General features: G+C 42.6%; 1 protein-coding gene across 2 annotated transcripts in view; it reads left to right on the top strand.

Annotated features, from left to right (window-relative positions):
• The first annotated feature begins 1088 nt into the window (after positions 1 to 1088).
• LOC108002483 (Fanconi anemia group J protein homolog) overlaps positions 1089 to 19804 on the top strand; it is a 59539-nt gene continuing 40823 nt past the window's right edge. Inside the window, exons 1-3 of one of the 2 annotated variants that reach the window (XM_062077511.1) lie at positions 1089 to 1269; positions 1501 to 2047; positions 2129 to 2240. In XM_062077511.1, coding sequence (XP_061933495.1) covers positions 1178 to 1269; positions 1501 to 2047; positions 2129 to 2240 — 751 coding nt within the window. In that variant the 5' untranslated portion in view covers positions 1089 to 1177. The remainder of the gene's footprint in view (positions 1270 to 1500; positions 2048 to 2128; positions 2241 to 19804) is intronic. The other variant, XM_017064196.3, reaches the window with a different exon arrangement.

Here is a 19804-nt window from a genome sequence, read left to right as displayed (position 1 = left end):
GACGGTCTCTCTTAAACGTCTTTACCCTGCTCCGCAATATGGAAACGTATACCCTTATATATACAACCATACGAGCTTACGTACGTATACGTGATGAAAGCCGTGTACAACTCGCGCGTGGGAATTTCGGATAATTTGATAAGGATTCATGTCAGCGCGAGATGAACCTCCTCTCCTCCGTAGAATGAAATTCCTTATTCAAGTCGCACGCGCGCCGTATGGCTTTTAAATTCCGTAGCCCCCTTTGATGGGGGCCGCTTTCGAAATCACGGACGCAACAAACCACGTAAATCAGAAGTTTGATACGTTGGACCAGCCTGTATCGTATAAATCACACGCGGAAATTATATTTTTTTTTTTATCTCTCTCCTCTGCTCTCTCCTCGCCGGTAGGGGACGCATCTTCTTTATGAAGGTCACCGAACAACATCGGAATTAAGGCCCGAGAGGGGATGCGGGTTTCACCTGTCTAATCCTCAAAAATTATGTTTCCTCGCCGGGACTTGTGTGTGGAATAATGTCCCGTATAAATGCTCAACGGGGGAACTGTCGAGAAATTGATGACAGATTACTTTATGTGTTACGAAAGTGAATGTGAGAGGGCACTTGTCTTTCTTTTCTTTTTCTTTTTTTATTTTTTCTCGTTTAAATTTGGATCTTTTGGACGGAAATGGAATAATGGAATTTTGAGGATTGTTGGACTAATGAATCTTTCTTATTAATTTGTGCTGTGTATTTATCGAATGATATATAATATGTTAATTGATTCTCCTCAGACTCTTTTCAATTATTTTCGTAATATATATTCAATGATGTAAAATAATTATATTTTAGAATATTTTAAATAGTGATAGTAATAAGAGAAATTTTTAAATATTATTCACGTGACATATTCACCTAGACACGTGATTAATTTGACGTTTCATCAATTTTGTGCGGGAAAGTTTATTATAATTTCATTATAATTTTCATTCTTTATTTATATTTTTACAACTCTGCCCGTTCGTTCGTGTAAAAATATTTTTAAATTGTTACGAAAATATAATTTAAATATCGCGCTCTGACATACCGTAAATTTAAAAATGTGAAATGTGAAGGCTAGGTAAAGGCGGGAAACGCGTGTGACACGTACATAATAATCATCAGCTGTTTCTTCTCGATTTAATCAGTGTCAATCGATGCTTGTGATTTGTGTAATTATAACAGTGTTTGGATATATCATTTATTTAATATTCAAGATAAAGATCGAAGAGTGGCTTGAACAAGCAAAGTATGTAACGATACACGTGATAATGTATATAGTTTTTGAGGTTATATTAGCTTGTTGCTTTGTTTCCGACAATTTTTTATATTTATTTTACCTGACATTATATGAATTTTATTAAAAAAGTTTTGCAATAGCGTAATATTTTTTTTTATGACTCAATAACATATATTTATTTATTTGAAAAAATATAATATTTCTGTGACACTAATTTCCTACGTATAATTCTATTTTCAGTATGAATAAATTAAGTCTAAAGAGACATCATTCGATAAGTGAAGAGTCCCAGAATGAAAGTTTTTGTTCAAGAAGTTCGATCAATAATGTTGAAGTGACCAGCGATGAAAGTGATAACTTACAAAATAACAAAAGAATAGGAAGTGAAAAGAAATCTACTTCTCCATTGATTTCAAATGAAAACTATGATGAAAAGACTAGGATGAATAAGTTTCAACAAAGTACAGACAGTATAGAGTCGAATGAAGATGATACAGAATCTGCGTTTCTTGTAAATTCAAAGATTTCAATGTTTAATTGGAGTAAACAAAGATCAAAATTAAACACGAATAATGTTGGAAAATATAGCGATTCTGACTCTTCTGACAAACATACGTCTACAATATCTAAACGTAAACGTAAATATAAAAAGAAAAAACATAAAGAGAAACATTTTATAAAAAAGGAAGATACTGAAGTAGAAATACAACACGAGCTACTGATATCTGGTATTAAAGTAAAACTACCTGTGAAGCCATATTCGTGCCAGGTTGCTGTAATGAATAAAGTAAGAATATTGAAAGGATATTGTATTGAAAAAGTGATTCGTTAATAAAGAATATCACCAATATCATATCATATTTTACAGCTCATACAAGGTTGCATCAAAGGAGAGAACTGCCTTTTGGAAAGTCCAACAGGAAGTGGAAAAACCTTGGCTCTTCTCTGCGGTGTCCTGGCATGGCACGATCACTACATTGGTGAGTCAATAAATTATAATTATATCTATAAACTTTTTCAATCAATAATAAATAACAATAAATAAATAATAGATAAATTAAAATCTATCGTTCGTGAATAAAATCATTCTTCTTGAGCTTACATTCTGTTCATTTATTATCTACTTTATTTCATACACTATCGAGACACTTTCATAAATTAAGTGAATCTGTTTGCACTTTTTATCTATTTCATTATTATTGTATTGTTATCATACAATACAATTTTACGGTCAAAAAGAATTCTTAAATCAGAATCGCATCTCGTTAAAAATGTTCCTTTTCTCAGCATATACTGAATTTTTGGTTATCCTGTAAATTTTAGAAATCAGAATTAATATACTTACATCGGTTTGTTAAAGTTTTGCTTCGTCAGAAGTTTTAGAAACGCGTTACGACGACGATGACGTACAACTGTCGCGTGAAAGATGCAAAATATTATCGTTGCGTCATGTTTTTGTTGTTTAAATTACGGGAACTCGGTCGGACGTTCGTAAAGTTTTCGGGAACTTGTTTCTGTCTTGAAATAACTCTGTCAGCTCTGTAAACGCAAAGAAAATTAACGATTTGTTTAAAATAACCACGTAGAAAAATACCTTGAAATTTTATTTAGAATTTATATTCCATTTGCTACTTGGAAAATTCTAAGATAAAATAATGCTTATTAAAAAATTGATTTTTAAGCGATTCATTTGGTTTATTTTGTATTAGAAATTTTATATTTTCGAAATTCATTGAAATATAAAAAAAGATAGGGAAAAAAGTTTCTAAGTAGCAATCGCGTTCTAATTCATGTTTACTGAGCAGGTAAGTACTTAATTCATCTTATGAAATATACCCATATTTTGTTCCAATATTATCCAATAAAAAATGAAATTATTAAAATGATTCTATCAAAACTAAATACACAATTTTCACTTAGTATTTCTTGATATTAAAAAATCCTAATCACAAAACAAAATAATCGTCCCATTATTAAATCTAAATCTCTTGCCAATCCTCCGAGTGTAAAAATTAAATTCGTGGCGTGCACGAGATATGAAGCGTGCGGATCAAGGACTCGAGAAAGAGGACTAAGGATTTAAAGAAGTTGCCGTGGTGAAACAACCGACTATCAACAACCGTTTCCCCGCCCCGTCCTATTAATTTAAATTATTCGGTTAACCCTTACGTAGCCGGATTCCGTGCTTCCGTCTCTCTCGCAGCTGTGCATGCCGCTAATTGGCCGCGATTCGCGCAATTGCTAAACAATTAGAATCAGAGTCCTCCTCGTCCTCGACGGTACCAGCTCGCGAAAGGACGAGGCCGTTTGTCTGTCCGTCCTCCCGTAATCTCGCCGCCTTTCCTTGCCTTTTCGGGCTTATTATTATTTCGTATTTGCATAACGGCAATTTGCCTCCTTTGTCGCAATTTTTCTTCTCTCTCTTTCCACCGCGGACCGTCGTTACGGGTGATTTAGGGATACACGAAATAAGGGTGGGGGGAGCACGCGGAACATGAGAAATAACCATGGAAAGGACTTGAAATTTCCAAAGTTTTATCCCACGCGCAAGTTAATTTCGGGTTATCGAGGCAATAAATAGGAAATTCGAGGGAGGGGGAGCGAAGTAATGGGGCAAGTTTCTATAACACGGATTTGCGTCGTGTGGAAACTCGAGAAGGAGAACGTTCGCCTCGAAATTTCTTCGATGTTTGCGCAATGTTTCGCAACGATTCGAAACGCGCACGTTTTCGTTTCGTTGAATTATTACGACAATGTATCATCTCGAAGCTCGTATTCTTGTTGTTTGGGGTACCCTGTCCTTTTCATTTCATTCGAATAATTAAATCGTCTCGGATGGATATCCGAAAATCTGCGCGCTTTCTATATGTAGAATTGCATCTCTGATTTCGTTCTCTCGTCGAAACCGAAAAGATTATTATTAGGTTTTTCCCTGGGTGTAAATAATCAACGCGAGAAGCGAAGTGTATCTGAAATTGATCGTCGAAAAGGGCAATCTCGGATGCGTAAACGTTTTATCTGATTCGTGCATAGGAAAAATGAGCGTTCCTCCTATCGACAATCGCTTCGTTTCTTATCTGACGAGAGAGTCGCGACGCAGACGGGCCATTGTCTCTCTGAAAATTCCTCGGGGGAGGGGGGTGTGTGGCAAACTCCGGACCGATGATTCAGAAACTCTTCAGGGGGTTACGTATCATTGGTCGTGATCTTAATATTCGAGTGGATCCACCAACTAAGTCTGACCGTCCTTCTTTTCTTTTATTCGTGAATCCTCTTATCGAATTACGGAGAATTCTCATAGGAACGGAGAATTTTAATAACAAAACCATCCGTCCGTTATTATCAAATATCTTTGTCTTTAAATTTACAAATGTATATGTAAACATTTTTTTCCAAAAATCAACTTTACTGGATGGATATGTTAATGATCAAAATAGAAAATGGATAATAATCCCAATAATTGTTCGGTTTCAACGCGAAAGTTGAAAATTGTTTCATGAAACGGCGATGTAAAATGTTTTCTCTTATTGAAAACGTTCGAAGGAGACAATTAGAAGAAGCCAGGAAGCGTATCGTTCCGCTTCCGGAATCACGGATGGAACCTCCCCGGCTTCCTCTCCTCCACCTTCTCTTCCTTCTCCCGTCGTGACATCGCCCTCGTGAATCTGGAATTATCGAGCACGCGAAACCTCTTTCCGCTCGGCGGATCGAACGTGGAGGAAGGAAATCCTGGGATTAATTGGTAGTTTTCTGATTTCCAGTGTATCATTGCCGACATGTTCCCCTTTGCATACCGTTTCCACCAGCTATCGTTGCTCCCTGAAAATTGCACGAGGTGTTACGCGACGAGAAATATAGCGAACCTAAACTCGATCTAAAATTCGATAAACGACAATATACCTCTTTCTTTGATATTTGTCTAAAGGGAGACGATAATTTCGATCATGAGACAGAATTAAATTTATCGTTTCTTTTTTTTGTAATCGTTGTAAAGAATTAAGCTTTCGCCGAATGGGGCTTCGTGATTTTAAAAATGAAATTATGTGAAATTGTGTGATAACGGGGAACGTATTATGCGCGGAATTATATACTTCTTCACGTAATACTATAATATCCAATGAAACGTGTAGGTATATTATACCAGGATGTTATACGAAACGAACAAGCGAAATCGAAATAATTCTACAGGAAAATAGAAATCGATACGCACGCGATACGCACTTGTTTCCCCATCCAACGATTGTTAAAAATACACCGATGATATACCTTCTCTCGTGAATAATTATGTACAGCATTCAATCATTTTTTAAAATTCGAAAATCCGACGCAAACGATCGAAACGTATCCTTCGATCGTTCTCGTTATTTTAGAGAAAAAGAAAAAAGAAAGAAAGAATCGGTGCCCTCGAACGTGATCCGAAGAGGCGCGTGCGGATCGCCTACTTTGATTTCACCACTCGTGTCGCTCGACACTCGATACGCTTTGTAGTACGCATTCGTAATTAGGCGAACGAAGAGAGTGTGTGGCTCGATTAGCGTTAGTCATGGCAACAGTCCCTCCCCGCCCATGCACGACATGCTCCTCCATGCTTTTTTCTCCAATTATAATTCCTTTAAACCTGCCACTGTCACGCTCCAGCACGGAGGTCGAGTGGTACTGCTAGCCGCCGAAACTCGTGGATTCGTGTGCGCCTGCAAAGAGTGGATAATAATAATAAATCATTAGCCGTCCTCAACCGGTCGTAGCAGAAGAGAACGTCCCCGCGACGTGAGTTTAATCGATACTCCGACGTATCGTTACGATGACCATTCCAAGGCGCCATTCAAATTCGTGATTCTTTTTCTTCCTTTCCTTTTCTGTTTCTCGCTCTCGATAGGGAAAGGGGATATTATTACGCGCGCGTAATATCAAAGGATTTGCACGAAATAAATGGACAATATTTGATCCCTATCCTCCTCCCTGTTATTCTATTTCCGCGTATTAACCGGTGTTGTAACGAGTTGGAAAATTTTTGGTCTTTAGCGTGATTACAGGATTTCTATTTATACGGGTAGCGTTTTTTCATTCGTTTGGATTAAAGAGCGGTTTCCGAGGGATAGATGAAAATTTGAAATTTTCTGTAATTACGCGATCCTCGGATTTATTGTTCGAGTTTTTATCCTTCCCCTCGTTCCGCTCCTTTGGCCGGTATGTACTTACGTGGAATTAAAATATATGAGTTGCGGGAAGAATGGTAAATGCGGAATTTTTCTTTTTTCTTTTCCTTTTTCTTTCTTTCTTTCTTTCTTTCTTTTTTTTTGTAATTATTCCGTAGAAATGAAGGTTTCGCAAAGTTCAACTTTCATCCCATTTTAAAATCAACTCTGAATTTCACGTATGACAACTCGTACACGTCATCGTCTGAATATCAATTGAATTTACCATGAAAATTTTGTCGAGATGTCGTTCACGTAGCGCATCGCTATCCCCTTTTATATATTAAAAAAGAAGAAGAAGAAGAAGAAGAACCTGTAATTTCCAAACGAACAAACCAAGATCGACCAAGAATTCATTCCCCTTCTCGCAAAATCTGTCAAAATCTTTCCTTTCCGTTATCGCGCGACAAACAAAAACATCCTCCTCCCATATATAATATTATTAACCATAGAATCTTAAATTGCCTCTTTCACAACAACGTAATGCAACATACTTGCTTACTTTCTCCCGATGATTTATTATCCCTTGAAAACTATCGATCAACCGATCGCTAAAAACCCTCTCCCCCTCTCGCAATTAGCAAAGAATTCGCAAAACGAAAATGTCTCTTGCTCGCTCCAACTTACTCCGTCGAGACGATGGTAAGTAAGGAGGGAGCGATGGTCTTCCTTTAAAGGAAAGGACAAGGGTGTGGATGGGGGGAGGTGGAGGGGTATAAATTTCAAAAGTTTATCGCGGAATCGCATGCACGGGCTAATGTCACTTTATTACGAGGTTCGTCTCGTTCGTACGGACGAGAGTAGTCGAGGAAAGTAGGGGGAGGAGGAGGTCTGCGAGAGGAGGGAGGGAAGGGCCAGGAGGAAAGTTGGCAATAATTATCGGTGAACGGGGAATTATATATCGTTGTACCGGGCAATGTCGACCCCGTCGTCGCCGTGAATCGTCTTTGCGCCTCAGCATGCAACTCGACGACGACGACGACGACGACGACGACGAGTACGCTCCTCTGTGACGTTGTGACATTAATAACCGGGTCCTCCCGGGGGCTTTTGTGCTGGGGAAGGTACCAACCGTGGTACCATCGTCGAGCACCGTTCCCAACGGTCTATATACACTGCATACACTGCTCGTGATGCAAGGAATTGGGCTTGAATGTATATCGTACGAATTGATTTCGCCCCTTCGGTTTCCTCGCTTGTTTCGTTTTGGCAGGGTGTTTAGGAAGTGGTCTCCAGAAGGATTTATCCTCTCGGGTAAATTGGAAATTTTGCCTCCTTGGTTGAGTTTGTTGTAATTTTCGAGTTTTGGTAAGAGCGTGTTTATAGTTCTTTTCAGATGTCGAGCTCATTTTTTTAATATTTTCGTTGCGATTGTACACGCGTAAAAATAAAAAGAGAAGGAAATGCGAGACAGGTATTTAAATCGATCGTCTTGTTATAAAATTGAAAAATTATGCTCCAAATGAATCCAAAGTTAAAAAAGTGAGTGCAATCGTCGATCTGTTTTTGACAATTGGAAAGGGGATTTGTTTCCTTGAGGTTTTATTAAAATTTAGATATCTTGAACAAGAGTTAGTAATAGAAATCGTAACAGAGTTGGCCGACGTTGAAATGTAGCTAAAACTAAAATCTGTTACCTTTGAAATGGAATATTTTACTGACAGCAAAAATGTTTTTTGCCCGAGTTGGTTTTTCAAGTTATGTAACATTTTTGCAGGATCGCGTTTCTTGATGGAGTCACGTTTCTGAGAGAATTTTTCTGAAAAAGGGAATGCAAATCGTTTAAAGGGTTGGTGGTGGAAAGCAGAATTTTGCGAGTTTCAACTGGTGGCTCGTGAAATTTTAATGGGTTGCCAGTAGATGATATCCAATCTTGAAACGAATCTCATTTCACTTCATTCTTTCAAAGAAAGTCATCTCTAATTCTAATTTAACATCGCTCGTTTCGTTGCCGATCCAAATAATCGCAGCAGGGAACAAGGGAAAAACGAGTATTTCTAATTGAATGCAATAAAATTTTTCCTTTTTACTACCTATAATTTAATTAATCGGATTAGATAATCAGTAACAATAAGTAAAACAAAAAAATCTTATCAAATCATTAATTAATCACACTATTAAACTAAATTTTATCATTATATACCAACAATCTATCCGTAAAGATCAATCTTCCCCTCGAAAACGAAATCATTCTTTTATCGATCGCTTTGGAACGATTCACCCCCGATTTTCCACGATTCCTCGTGTCAAATCGTGAGCGGTTACCTCTCCCCCCTCATTCATCGGGGGAATAATCGCGCAGCTATCCCCTCCCCAGCGAGAAAAATCGGTCTCGGATCTAACGTTGGCGATTCGCGAAAAAAGAAAAGAAAAAAAAAAAAAAAAAGAAAGGAAAAAAAGGGAAAAAAAGAAAGAGGACGCGGTGTGTGGAGAGGGACAAAGGGACGTGCGTCTGCCGCGAACAGAAAAGAGATGGAAATAAAGGGAGGAACGGTAGTGGAGGAATGGTGCAGGGCTACCCGCAGAGCACGCTACTTACTGTGGCAGCTTCACGAACGAAAGACAAAGGAAGGCCCATGCTTTCATCCGTGCCGACATTAAGGTACCTACCGTATACGCTCTTTTGGGACACAATAAGGTCCGCATGCGGGTCCAACGGATCTCACGTCTTCTACGTACGCATACGGTTTTCTTCACAATGAGAATATCTCTTTCTCTCTCCCTCCCTCTCCCCTCCCCTCTTGCCTCTCTATCTCTCCATCCCTGCCCCCGCCCTCCTTTCGCTCCCTCTCGATTCTCTCTCACTCGCTCTCTCGTGTCTCTTCTTCCTTTGCTCGCTCTCGCCGATCCTTCCTTCTCCTCTCTCGTTTCGTTCTTCGCCTCTTCTAATTCGTAAAGTATCTTGCGCGTACATCTCGCGCATGATATTTCGAGTATTTTCGAGTATTTATTATGTATTTTAATATAACAGGTGAAAATATTCTATTTCTTCCCGCGCGGATTGGATTTTGATGCTCGGATCGGATGACGATTGACGAAACGCGTCGAAAATATTTTTCAACCATCTTTTCGAGAATGAAAGAAAAATAGGAAGAGTTTTTAAATTAAATTTTTAATAAGAAGTCTTTAATACGGGCTGTTAAAAACGAAGTGGAGATGAATTTTTATGAAAAAAAATCCGATATTATTCATCGATCGATTCGACAGTGTTTCTTTCCTTTTTTTCGATTTTTTTTCCTTTTTTCCCATTGGACGGGAACGATTGAGCTCCACAGAATAAGCAGGGACGTTCGAAATTATGAAGTTTGCAATAATAAACCGCGGTGTTCAGGGATTATGGGCGAGGGGGGAGGGGAGGGGAGAGGCGTAATTGATTGCGTGGCAGCGGCTAACGAGACCAATTATTCATAACCAGTCGATACGAAGATTCGAGTACGGTGAAAAAATAATACACCGGCTAATCGTTATTCTGTTTACCGATATCCATCGATTCCAGCTCTCGTATCTCGTCTCCTCCCTCCTCCTTTCACAGTAGTAGCCTTTGCCAGCCTCGGATATATTTTATTTATGCAAAGTGCTATTGTTACAACCCCGCCATCTCAAGGCACCACGTGATACACGAAATTCGCACTTTTTTTTTTTTCTCAGAAAATATCTGATCTTAATTGCGAACGATCCCTGTCTCTTCTAAAATGAAATTTAGAGGGAAAAGTAATCTGAATAATTATGGAGATTTAATCCGAGATTTTGCTCGTCAGAGATACAACATTTAACGAGAACGTTCCACTTTACACGTATATATATGTATAAGACGGCAGCAATAAGATTTTTAAGATACTTTTCAAAAATTATCACGAAAGCTTTTCACGAAAGTGGAGAAATAAATTCTATCGTGTTGCGGGAAACTTTTTCAAAACGAAACCGATACCTGATCTATCCGAAAATTGCACGTATATGTAAATAGACGTATATTAATTGCGATATATCGTGGTGGATTGAAATTTCCTCTTAAAAAAGAAAAAGAGAAACGGGGGATAATGGTGGAACGTTATGCAACATATCGATCGATAATAGGATGCAGAATGGTCGCGGGAGCAAAAGGTCCGCGGACAGGTCTTGGCTGTCCCGGATGGTCCCAGCCAGACGCGGAAGATAAGGGACCCCCCAAAGGTATGGCGTGCGCCGCCGGTTCCCAACCAGTCCTGAACTCCTCTCTCGGGTGGTCCTCGACGTTCTCTCCGGGCCGCCCTTTATACGGACCCCGTCCTCTCCACCCCTCTTTTCCACGCTGCTCCTCGATTCTCTCTCTCTCTTTCTCTCTCGTCTTCTCTGACGATGACGACTCGCCTAGTTTTTCCTTCCACCGCGCTCTCACTCCACCTTGAGATTCTTTCGCGACGACAGAGGGCGAGAACTCTTTTGGCAAGTAATGCGTGGAGAGCACGAGTTGCTTATGCATTTAAATACTTATCCCATTCGAGATTTCGAAATTTGCAGAGGAAACGTGTTATTACACTTTGTTATATTTCGTATAACTCGAGTGGAAAGTAGGATTAACTCCGTGGGCATAAAAGAGGAAGGTTATACGCGATATTCGGTTAATTCCCTGGAAATGGATGCGAAACAAAGGGTGTCGTTTGAGGAGGGAACGAATTTCTGGAACGGCGGATTAAAAGAATCGCAAGGGGGATAGAGATCCTCCTTAGTCGGAGGCTGGCTATCTGGAATCGTTATGGCCCTACGACTCCTGGAACAGCCGATTCCTGGACCACGATCTCCCTTGCAGGGCGCAGGGAATTACGCAAGACCGCGGCTCCTCGCCCGGAATCCGCAGGGCGGCGCTTTTTGAATCGCGAATCCTTTCTCGGAAGCGGATGCCGGCCAACCGATGCGTGCGATCGCTCGATCGAGCGTCCCTTCCCAGCACGAGTCTTCCTATACTGTGAGATTCGAAAAATCAAAAGCTTGCTGCTTCTGAAACAGTGGGAGAAAGTGAAGCAGGAGGAAGAATGTTTAAGACACTTTCTTCTTAATATCTTCTACCATCCTAGCCCCGATAATTTGCACGAAAAGCGTCCAGCCAGCCCGTGAGTTAACGAAAAATGACGCGCGTATAAACCGAATCGGGAGATAAATTGACTGCGGCCTTGAATGATCCCTCTCCCCCTGCCCCACTCCCAGCTCGGACGAATTCGACCGCGCATTCCCCGGTGTAATTCACGTGGAATCGATCCACGCGCGTGGATATATTCGGGAACGACGTGCCGCCCGTTTTTTCGTTCGGACGGAAATCGTTGCGCAGGTAAATTGCGGCCGCCAATTCACGCCGATGCCTCGCGACCAATTTTTCCCCGTCGCTGGATCCCGCCGTTTTTTCGCTTTCTCGCGTCCTTCTCCTTCCGTATCCGCGCCCCCTCCCACCACGATTAACCTCCCCTTCGTGGTGCGCTGCGATTGAAAAAGGGAGGAAGGGGAGGGGAGGAAAGGTGGAAATGGGATTGGAAAGAGGCGGAGAGATGTAATTGGAAAAGGACAAAGGGTTCTGTTTAACTCTCTGATTTAACGTTGTTTATTTGATCCGTGAGTCCACTCGAGTTCGAATTTCTTTATTTTTTTTCTTCTTGGTTTTTGAAAATACCAAGGAGCGTGAAAAGGTTTTGGTATGTTAGCGAATAATTAATATGTGAGAATTTTATGATTATACGATAGCATTTGAAACTCTCCTCTTGGATCATCAGATTTTCGGTTCAGAGAGTGTAAACGCCGTTGAGAATACTTTTCAAATCCGAGTCACCGAATTTGCATATTCTCGAAGGAATCTGGAAAAAATTTCGAAAGTCATGTAAAATCGGTTTCGTTCGAATTAAAGATTGAAAAAGAGGAGGAGGGAACGCTGCGAGAGATCGAGATCATCGGCACCGTTTATTTCCACCGGCCACTCGCCTAATTAGATTTAATTGGCGTGCGCCAAAGATCATCGTAATCCCAACTTTTTTTAATTCGGCATAATTCAGCGCATACATTACCGAACGAATCGCGCACCGTCTGAATTTCTAACGAGTCTGAATTCAACGACGAGACAGACGAAAACCTTCCCACGCGTCCGATTTCTCGATTAACTTTCGAATCAAGTCAAACGAGAGCGGGGAAAAAAATAAGTAGATAAATAAAGAAAAATTGGGGGAAACGTAACTGGGAGGAAGGGGAAAAACGGCGCTAAAAAAGGGGGAGAGAAAGAAAAGAGAAAAAGGTTATCGAGTCTCGCGAGATTGTTTATCCGATCGATTTTTATTTCCAATCTTTCGTATCCAGTTCGGGTACGGAAGCGTCGAGCGCAGGGAACTCAGTTTGTCGAATTACAGGGGCGGGATACGGGGAAACGTCTAAATAAATAAATTGTTGATGGGCGACGCGTTCGATCGAACAGCGTCAATCAATCGGCTTTTTAATCGTCACTGTAACGCTCCAATTCCGCGAGGATTTCACCCGTGCGTTTCGTTCGCGCTGGAACGAAGGGGTTTTTTTTCGACCGCAGACACTGCAAATCCCCTGCTCCCCCGAATTAACGGAATCGAAATTTCGATCGTTTCCCGGCATTCGAGCGAGGCTTCGAGCTCTCGATCCTCGTCAACGGTGTGTGCCCCATTTTGCACACACCGTTTTTTTCCCACCCCACCCCTCTGGGGCGGAGGTTTACTGTGTTCAACGATATAAAAATAGTTTGTTTCCCCCTCGACCCCGCAACTAAACGGAACGAAAAAGAAATATTCGCGTGAAACGCTTCGTTTTTTTCGACTTCTTTTTTTCTTCTTCCGTTTTTCATTCTCTCTCTCTCTCTCTCTCTTTTTATTTCAAACAGATGCCCGCACGAGGTTTTCGAGGGAACGTGTTTGCACGACCGAGTGAAAAGTTTCGATAACACGAAATCCAGCGTCTTTCCACTTCTTTATTTTAATAATTCAATCGCTTCGACGTTCCGCCATTTTTCTACGCCACGAATCGTTTTCAAATTTCCTTACTGTATCTCTCTCTCTTTCTCTTCTTTCAGATTAGCTCCAACCGTATCCTTCCCATTTGTTAAACGGACGTTGCTTCCTCCTTTCATTAAAGTCAACCCATTCTGTTCGTTTCGAAGAAAAAAAGTTGAAAGGAATTCGAAACTTTTCGTCGATCATCCAAACGTATATATATATATACACATATGTAGGCTATATTCCCAGGCGATTCGATCGCGTGTCCTGGTCCCAGCGTTTCATTATCGGAAGCTTCCCTGGTCGAGCATCGAGAGTGCGGGGCCCGTGCCGCTTGGGAAGAAGCGGAACAGGGGGGAGGAAGGAGAGAGAGAGAGAGAGAGAAGGTGGGCGACACCCTCTCGATCCCGGTTAGTTAAGTGCAGAAACTTCTCCCGCGCATTCTGCGCGCTCCTCCTCCCCTGCCCCCTCCCCCGGCCCCCTAAAGCGGCCATACAAATTTATGGCGTGCACACGCACAATATGCGTGCACACGACGTTAAACAAAAGCGATAGCGCGGCGGCGTGTCGGTGTGCGCGTTCGCGCGGCTTTTTGCGCGTGCGTGCACACCGGGGATCATGAATATGTATGGGTCTCTTTGCGGAAGATATGCGCGTGTCCTTTTTCCAGCAGCGTGTGTGCGTAAGATCAAAGGATGCCGCCCACCTTCTTTCTCCCCTCTCCCTCCCCCGCTCGTCTTTGCTCCTCGTTCCTCCGCCGCGGCTAATCGACCCCCTCCCTCCTTGCGCTCGCCCTCTCCTCCGCCCCGTCTACCCCTTTCCATCCCAGAAATCGCGTCTCGCTCCCACTCGCGCCGCATATTTTTTTTCTCCTGCTCCGCGCCGCCCGTCAGCTCTCCTCCCCCTTCTCCCCCGTCAACTTCATTCGCGCGAGTGTACATTACGCGAGCTTGTGCTCCTTCTCTTTCCTTTCTCTTTTCCCTCTTTCCGGCCCCCTCCTCTTCCTTCGCGTTTCCATCTCGCTTCGCGAGGAACGCGCGATTTTCTTCGCAGGGAATTTATCAGCTTGAGGATAATCACCGTGGGGACGAAGATTGCGTTATAAAGAGGATGGAGGAAGGGCTTTCGGTGACCATTTGTATTTTTTTGTGATCTTTCTCGTAGCATTTCGAGAGGTTTCCGACTTTTTCTTCCTGGTAAATTAGTTGATAGGGTTAGATTCTTGGGTTATTGGAATTGTGTGAATTATTCCTTCAATCTTTAGACGAAGTTTACTCGAATATATTTCGTATAATCGAATGGGTTTAGCTCCTCGTTTCAATATTTCAAATATATTGATCTGAAATTATGGCTGAGAAGTGTGGCTGGAACCTCGCGCATTCCATCGTAGATGCTTCAAAAAGTGGGGAGATGATATATATTGTAATATCCATGGGGTGACGAGTCGGTTTAACGATGGGGTTAAAGTCTCGGTGAAAGTTTCCTTCTATTTCGCGTTATTTCAGGAAAGTTGCTGGAACGGCGAAAAACCCAGTTCCAGGGATAGATTTCTTCATTTAGGTTCGGATAGGTCTTCGTAAGTCCATTCAAGTTATCGACTGCTCGATGTACCCGCATCGGAAAATCTTGTTCAAAATATACCTCGTGAAAACTTTCAAGTACCGCGAATTAAGTACAAGGGAGCATTGCGATCTTTTTCGAACACGTGTGTGAACCGAGCAAGTTTCTCGTTGGTGTGCTGTTGGTCTTCTTTTATCGCCATGCGCTCCTCGCGGAACTTTAAAGCACCGTGAACGATGTTTCCCCCTATTTCGGCCTGCCCGACCACGAGAGACTTCAATCTCACGTACCGAAGAAAGCCTTTCTCAAACTTTATTCACCCGCGTTCCGAATAACCATCCCAGTTTCGTTTCCTCCTCGATGCATCCTCTAATCGATCGAAATTAATAACCCAAGTTCGAATCGAGGCTCGATCGTAAACCAGCAGTCAACCGATCTTTCTCCTAATTCCCTTAATTGTCCTCGACATTTCTCACAACCCTTTGAGTTTCCACACTTCCACCGTCGGTATTCCACCAAATTCCACGGTGGAAACCCTCTCTGTTTTCTCTCCAAACATCTACGCACATTCCTCATCGTCGTCGTTTATCATTTTCCTCCATCGTTGTTCGGTCGACTGTACATCCAGTAAGTACGAAAAACTAATAGCGTATGCGTTGAACTGGGTGAGAAAATTCTTGTTCGCCCAGTAATGAGTGTCTAGTGGTCGATTGCGAAACGGAAGCGGGCCTCCGTTCGGCGAATAATGCGCCCACAGCCGCGAAGAATCGTCGAACGCGGCGCGGAAGCGGATGCTAATTAATGACCCTTAATTCTCTTAATTGGTCACTGTTATCACGGCGATCCACTCGTCCCGCTTGTACTCTTTTTCAGAGAGGGAGAGAGAGCCGCTTTCGGGCCTTCCACGCTTTCCCACACTCGACTGGCCACGCTGCCCGTACACCACGGATCGATCCCTCCGCAGGACCCCCACGATTAATTTTTCAAGGTCACGAATTTTCTCATCGCGCCCTGTTCGTTCGGCCGCGGTACGCGTGCCTCCATCTCGCGGTGGCGCCGCCAAGCTGGTGGCGGAGTTAGCCTGGAACAGAACCCTGTATACGCGGTGTCTTGAAAAGAAGAGCGTTCGATCGAAGCATCTTAAATTGAATTATGGTGCAAAATTCACCTGAAACTTGAGTTTCTAAATTTCTGTATACATTTGAGAAATATTTTAAATGCTGGTATTCGTAGATTCGTCGGTTCCGTTTGCATTTCAGAAGAGAAGTATTTTATTAAAATGTAATTGTAAAGAAGAAACGAATATTAAATTTTTGGGATTTGTTTAGAAAAGTTTTACATCTGTCCGTTGCTTTTCCTTTTTAATCTCCTCTCTCTTAATTTTTATCGTTCTTGTTAACTTTTACAATTAAATATGCCAACATCTTTTGCATTTCTGTAAATAAATATTGAATATATTAATTCAAAGTGAAAAAGATTAATTTTATTAGATATGCATTAAACATACGTTCACGAATAATCTAATTCAAATTAAAAAAGAAATAAATGCGTAAGAAATTGATAGCTAATCTAACATTCTGATCTAAATAGAAAAAGAAATGATAAATATTAGTACGATGATTATTTTACGTGATTCAATGCACGTACAAATAAACCAATTCAAATTAAAATAAAACGATAGATTCGATCCCAATTTACACGATCGATATCGCGAATTTCTTTATATATCGTCATCCTCGTCTTCGCCAAACCTTCTCCCTCGAATCGACTTACGCACGTTTCGGAAAGCTGAAGTAAAAGGAAAAGGCTCTACGATTCGAGAGGAAGAACGGAACAATGAAATAATTCGATCCATTTCCAATAATTTGATATGTTGGAAATTCTTCACCGGCTCGACTCCCCTTTTGGACCGACCTATACGAGAGCCGCGCCACTCCAAGTTCAGCCCGAGCGAAGATTACTCCCCGTAGGAGCCAGGAAAAGCTTATCGCGACGTCTCCGTTTTGCGCATGCAGAGCCGAAGGGGTTGAAACGGGGTTGGGGTTGGGGTGGAAGTGGCTGGTCGTGGGCGTTCGCGGTGCATCCGGTAGGAGGTACGTCGACGACAATGGAAATTAAAAATGCGGGTGGAAAGGAGCCGGGGTATAAGAGTGGAACGACGGCTTCCTCCAGGATCCCAGGATATTCCCGAGCGTGGAAAACAATGCCGCCTTCGCGTCAGTGCGCCCTCCACGCCGCGTCGATGAACTTCCATGAAAACTACGTTCGAATATTTATCCCTTTCTCCTCTCCCCCCGCCCCTCCTCTCCCACCGCCACGCGCTTTTGTCTGCTTTCGGCTCTCCCTTGGTCCCGATGTCTGCTCGTATCGGGAAACTTTGCGACCATCGAGAGCCTCGTTTCGAATCTGTTTAATCTCTTCTTTTTTTCTTTCTTCCTCTGATACGCTTTTTTCCTTTTATTCGTATTCGAGAGACCCACGTTTCGAGAAACGATACGACGCGATTACTTCGATTCGTACCCTCGGTTAATATTTGGATGATTTTGTTCCAGATGAACTGCACGAACTCTAAACTCGCACGCAAAGTGGTATTTCGGGAATGTTTCGTGTTCCAACGTTTTAATAGAGAACGAAAGAATTATTTGACGAAGGGTAAAAATCTTCATGGAATCGAAAGACGAAACTCTCCCCTCGCTTCAAATCGATCGGCGCAATTCTCCGTCTATTATACAAGAAACATTAACATCGTTATAGTTACATATTCAAGTTTTTCCAGAGCAAATTAATGATAATGAAAAAAATGAGAAGATTTAAATAGTTTATAATGAATTATAATAACCAGATTTGTATACATTAAGCTTATATTCTGCTCTCCATCGGGATAAAGAAACCGAAATACAAATATCCTCGAACAATCCAACTCGACTCTAACTCGTCACCCCGCGCAAGCGTAGCAATTGCAATTTAGAACCAAGGCGTCTCGAAATCCGAAGAAAACTCCGAAAGAGAAAGTCGATTCGTACGATCGATTTCCAGCTCGAATAATCCGATCTTCTCCGGAAGCAGAACAAGAAGAAACCTCCGTGTTGCGGTAAATTTGACGACCACTCGCGTCTCCCCCACTTTACTTATACTCTCCTCTCCTCTCCCCCTCCCTCTCGCCCAATCCTCCCTCCTCTATCCACACGCACGAAGACGCTCTCTCCATCGTGCGCCACGATATGCACGTGTCGTCAAGCTCTTCATCCCCCTCTCCTCCACGCGTGTAAGGCGAAAGCGTGTGCACGTGATGCACTCACTCGGCGTACATACGAAACCGCCCCGTGCCACGGCACTAATTAACTGATTCTCATTACGTGGCGCGCTGTACGATGCCCGCGTTTAATGAGACCACCACCGTACGGCGCACGGGCTTCATCGGGGAAAGGCATTTGACCACTCGATGGGAATTTGTTATGATAATATCGATCGGACGGGAGACACGACCGGCCAGCCAGCCAGCCAGCCAGCCAGGCCCTGGTTCTCGTGTCCCTTAACGAGAGACGGCGGGCTTCCATTTTGTTTTGCGCCGACGGGAAACAGGAGAGAGACTTTCCTTCCTTTTCCCTTTTCGAGCCACGGATATTTGGAGATATTTGGAGGAGGAGATTGATTTTTGGGACAACGAGAGGGAGTTGGAATTATGTGGAAAGTGTTTTAAAATTATTATTTAGATAGTGGGGAGGAATTTGGAAATTTTTAACGATCTTAAAATCTGCGCGCTTGTTCCTCGATCTCGATTATTTCGCTGTTTAAACGGGGATAAATTATCAGCGATATATTATTTGCCCACGCAAGGTGTTGAAAGCTATCGAGTTAATATTTGCAAGGTATTCGATATTCGAAAAGGTATCCGCGATTTGTTTGCCCGCCCGCCGACGAGTAATTTGCATCGACGCCTGAATTGAACGGCGGCCGATTAATCGAGAATTAAATATTACATTTAATAAATCCAGGAAGAGGATTAACACCGTGTCATACCTTTAATACAGGGCCGGTAACAGGCGCGGCAACTGTGCCGCGTTATTAAACATCGTCACCCTCGAAAATTACCTCTTTAGCCATTATCGCGTTCCACATTTTCCAAAACTTGCTAGTCGTTGCATTTATTTAACTCACAATTACGTGCTGTGTTCCGCTATATTCGTATACACGGATATGCATAATCGAAAGTGAATAAACGATCGAAAATGGACGAATCGCGACAAGGCCCCGTCTCGAGGAAGAAAAGTCGAGGGAACCGAGCAAGAAGAAAAGAAAAGCTTCCAATTTCTTCGTACGTGCACGCTCTCTGAAAGAGAAGGGGGAAAAAAAAAAAGGAGAGAAACAGCATCCAGTTTCCATCCCGGAAGCCAAGCAGAGGATCGTATCGAGCGCGTCACTCGGGATCGATCCTCCTCGATCGATCCTCCGCGGATCTACCTCCGCGACGGGTCCTCCGCGTCCGACTAGCCGGGTGCAGAGGAAGAGGGATCCGCTCTCGGGGATCCCGCCGCGGCGGATGGCATTCGTCGTTCGACTTGGCCTCTCTTTGTCGAGGACCCGTCCGATGGTCTCTCCTCCATCACACGCCAAATGCCCACGTACATTGTCCTTCTAGCCAGCAAGGATCCTGAATTCCCATTGGGCGAAAACCGTCACAGCCACCACGCCCATCTGGCCTTCCGTACAGTGGCTCACCTATACAGCTCCCGAAGCGAGAGAGAGACAACTCTTTCCTCCCCCCTGGGAGAAGAACGGCTTCTCTCTCCTCATCCACCACGTGTGCCTTCCCCGTAC

The sequence above is a fragment of the Apis cerana genome, linkage group LG7, assembly GCF_029169275.1.
Source record: "Apis cerana isolate GH-2021 linkage group LG7, AcerK_1.0, whole genome shotgun sequence".
Taxonomy (NCBI): domain Eukaryota; kingdom Metazoa; phylum Arthropoda; class Insecta; order Hymenoptera; family Apidae; genus Apis; species Apis cerana.
Note: the sequence above shows the minus strand (reverse complement) of the source record. Positions and strands in the feature narration are given on the sequence as shown.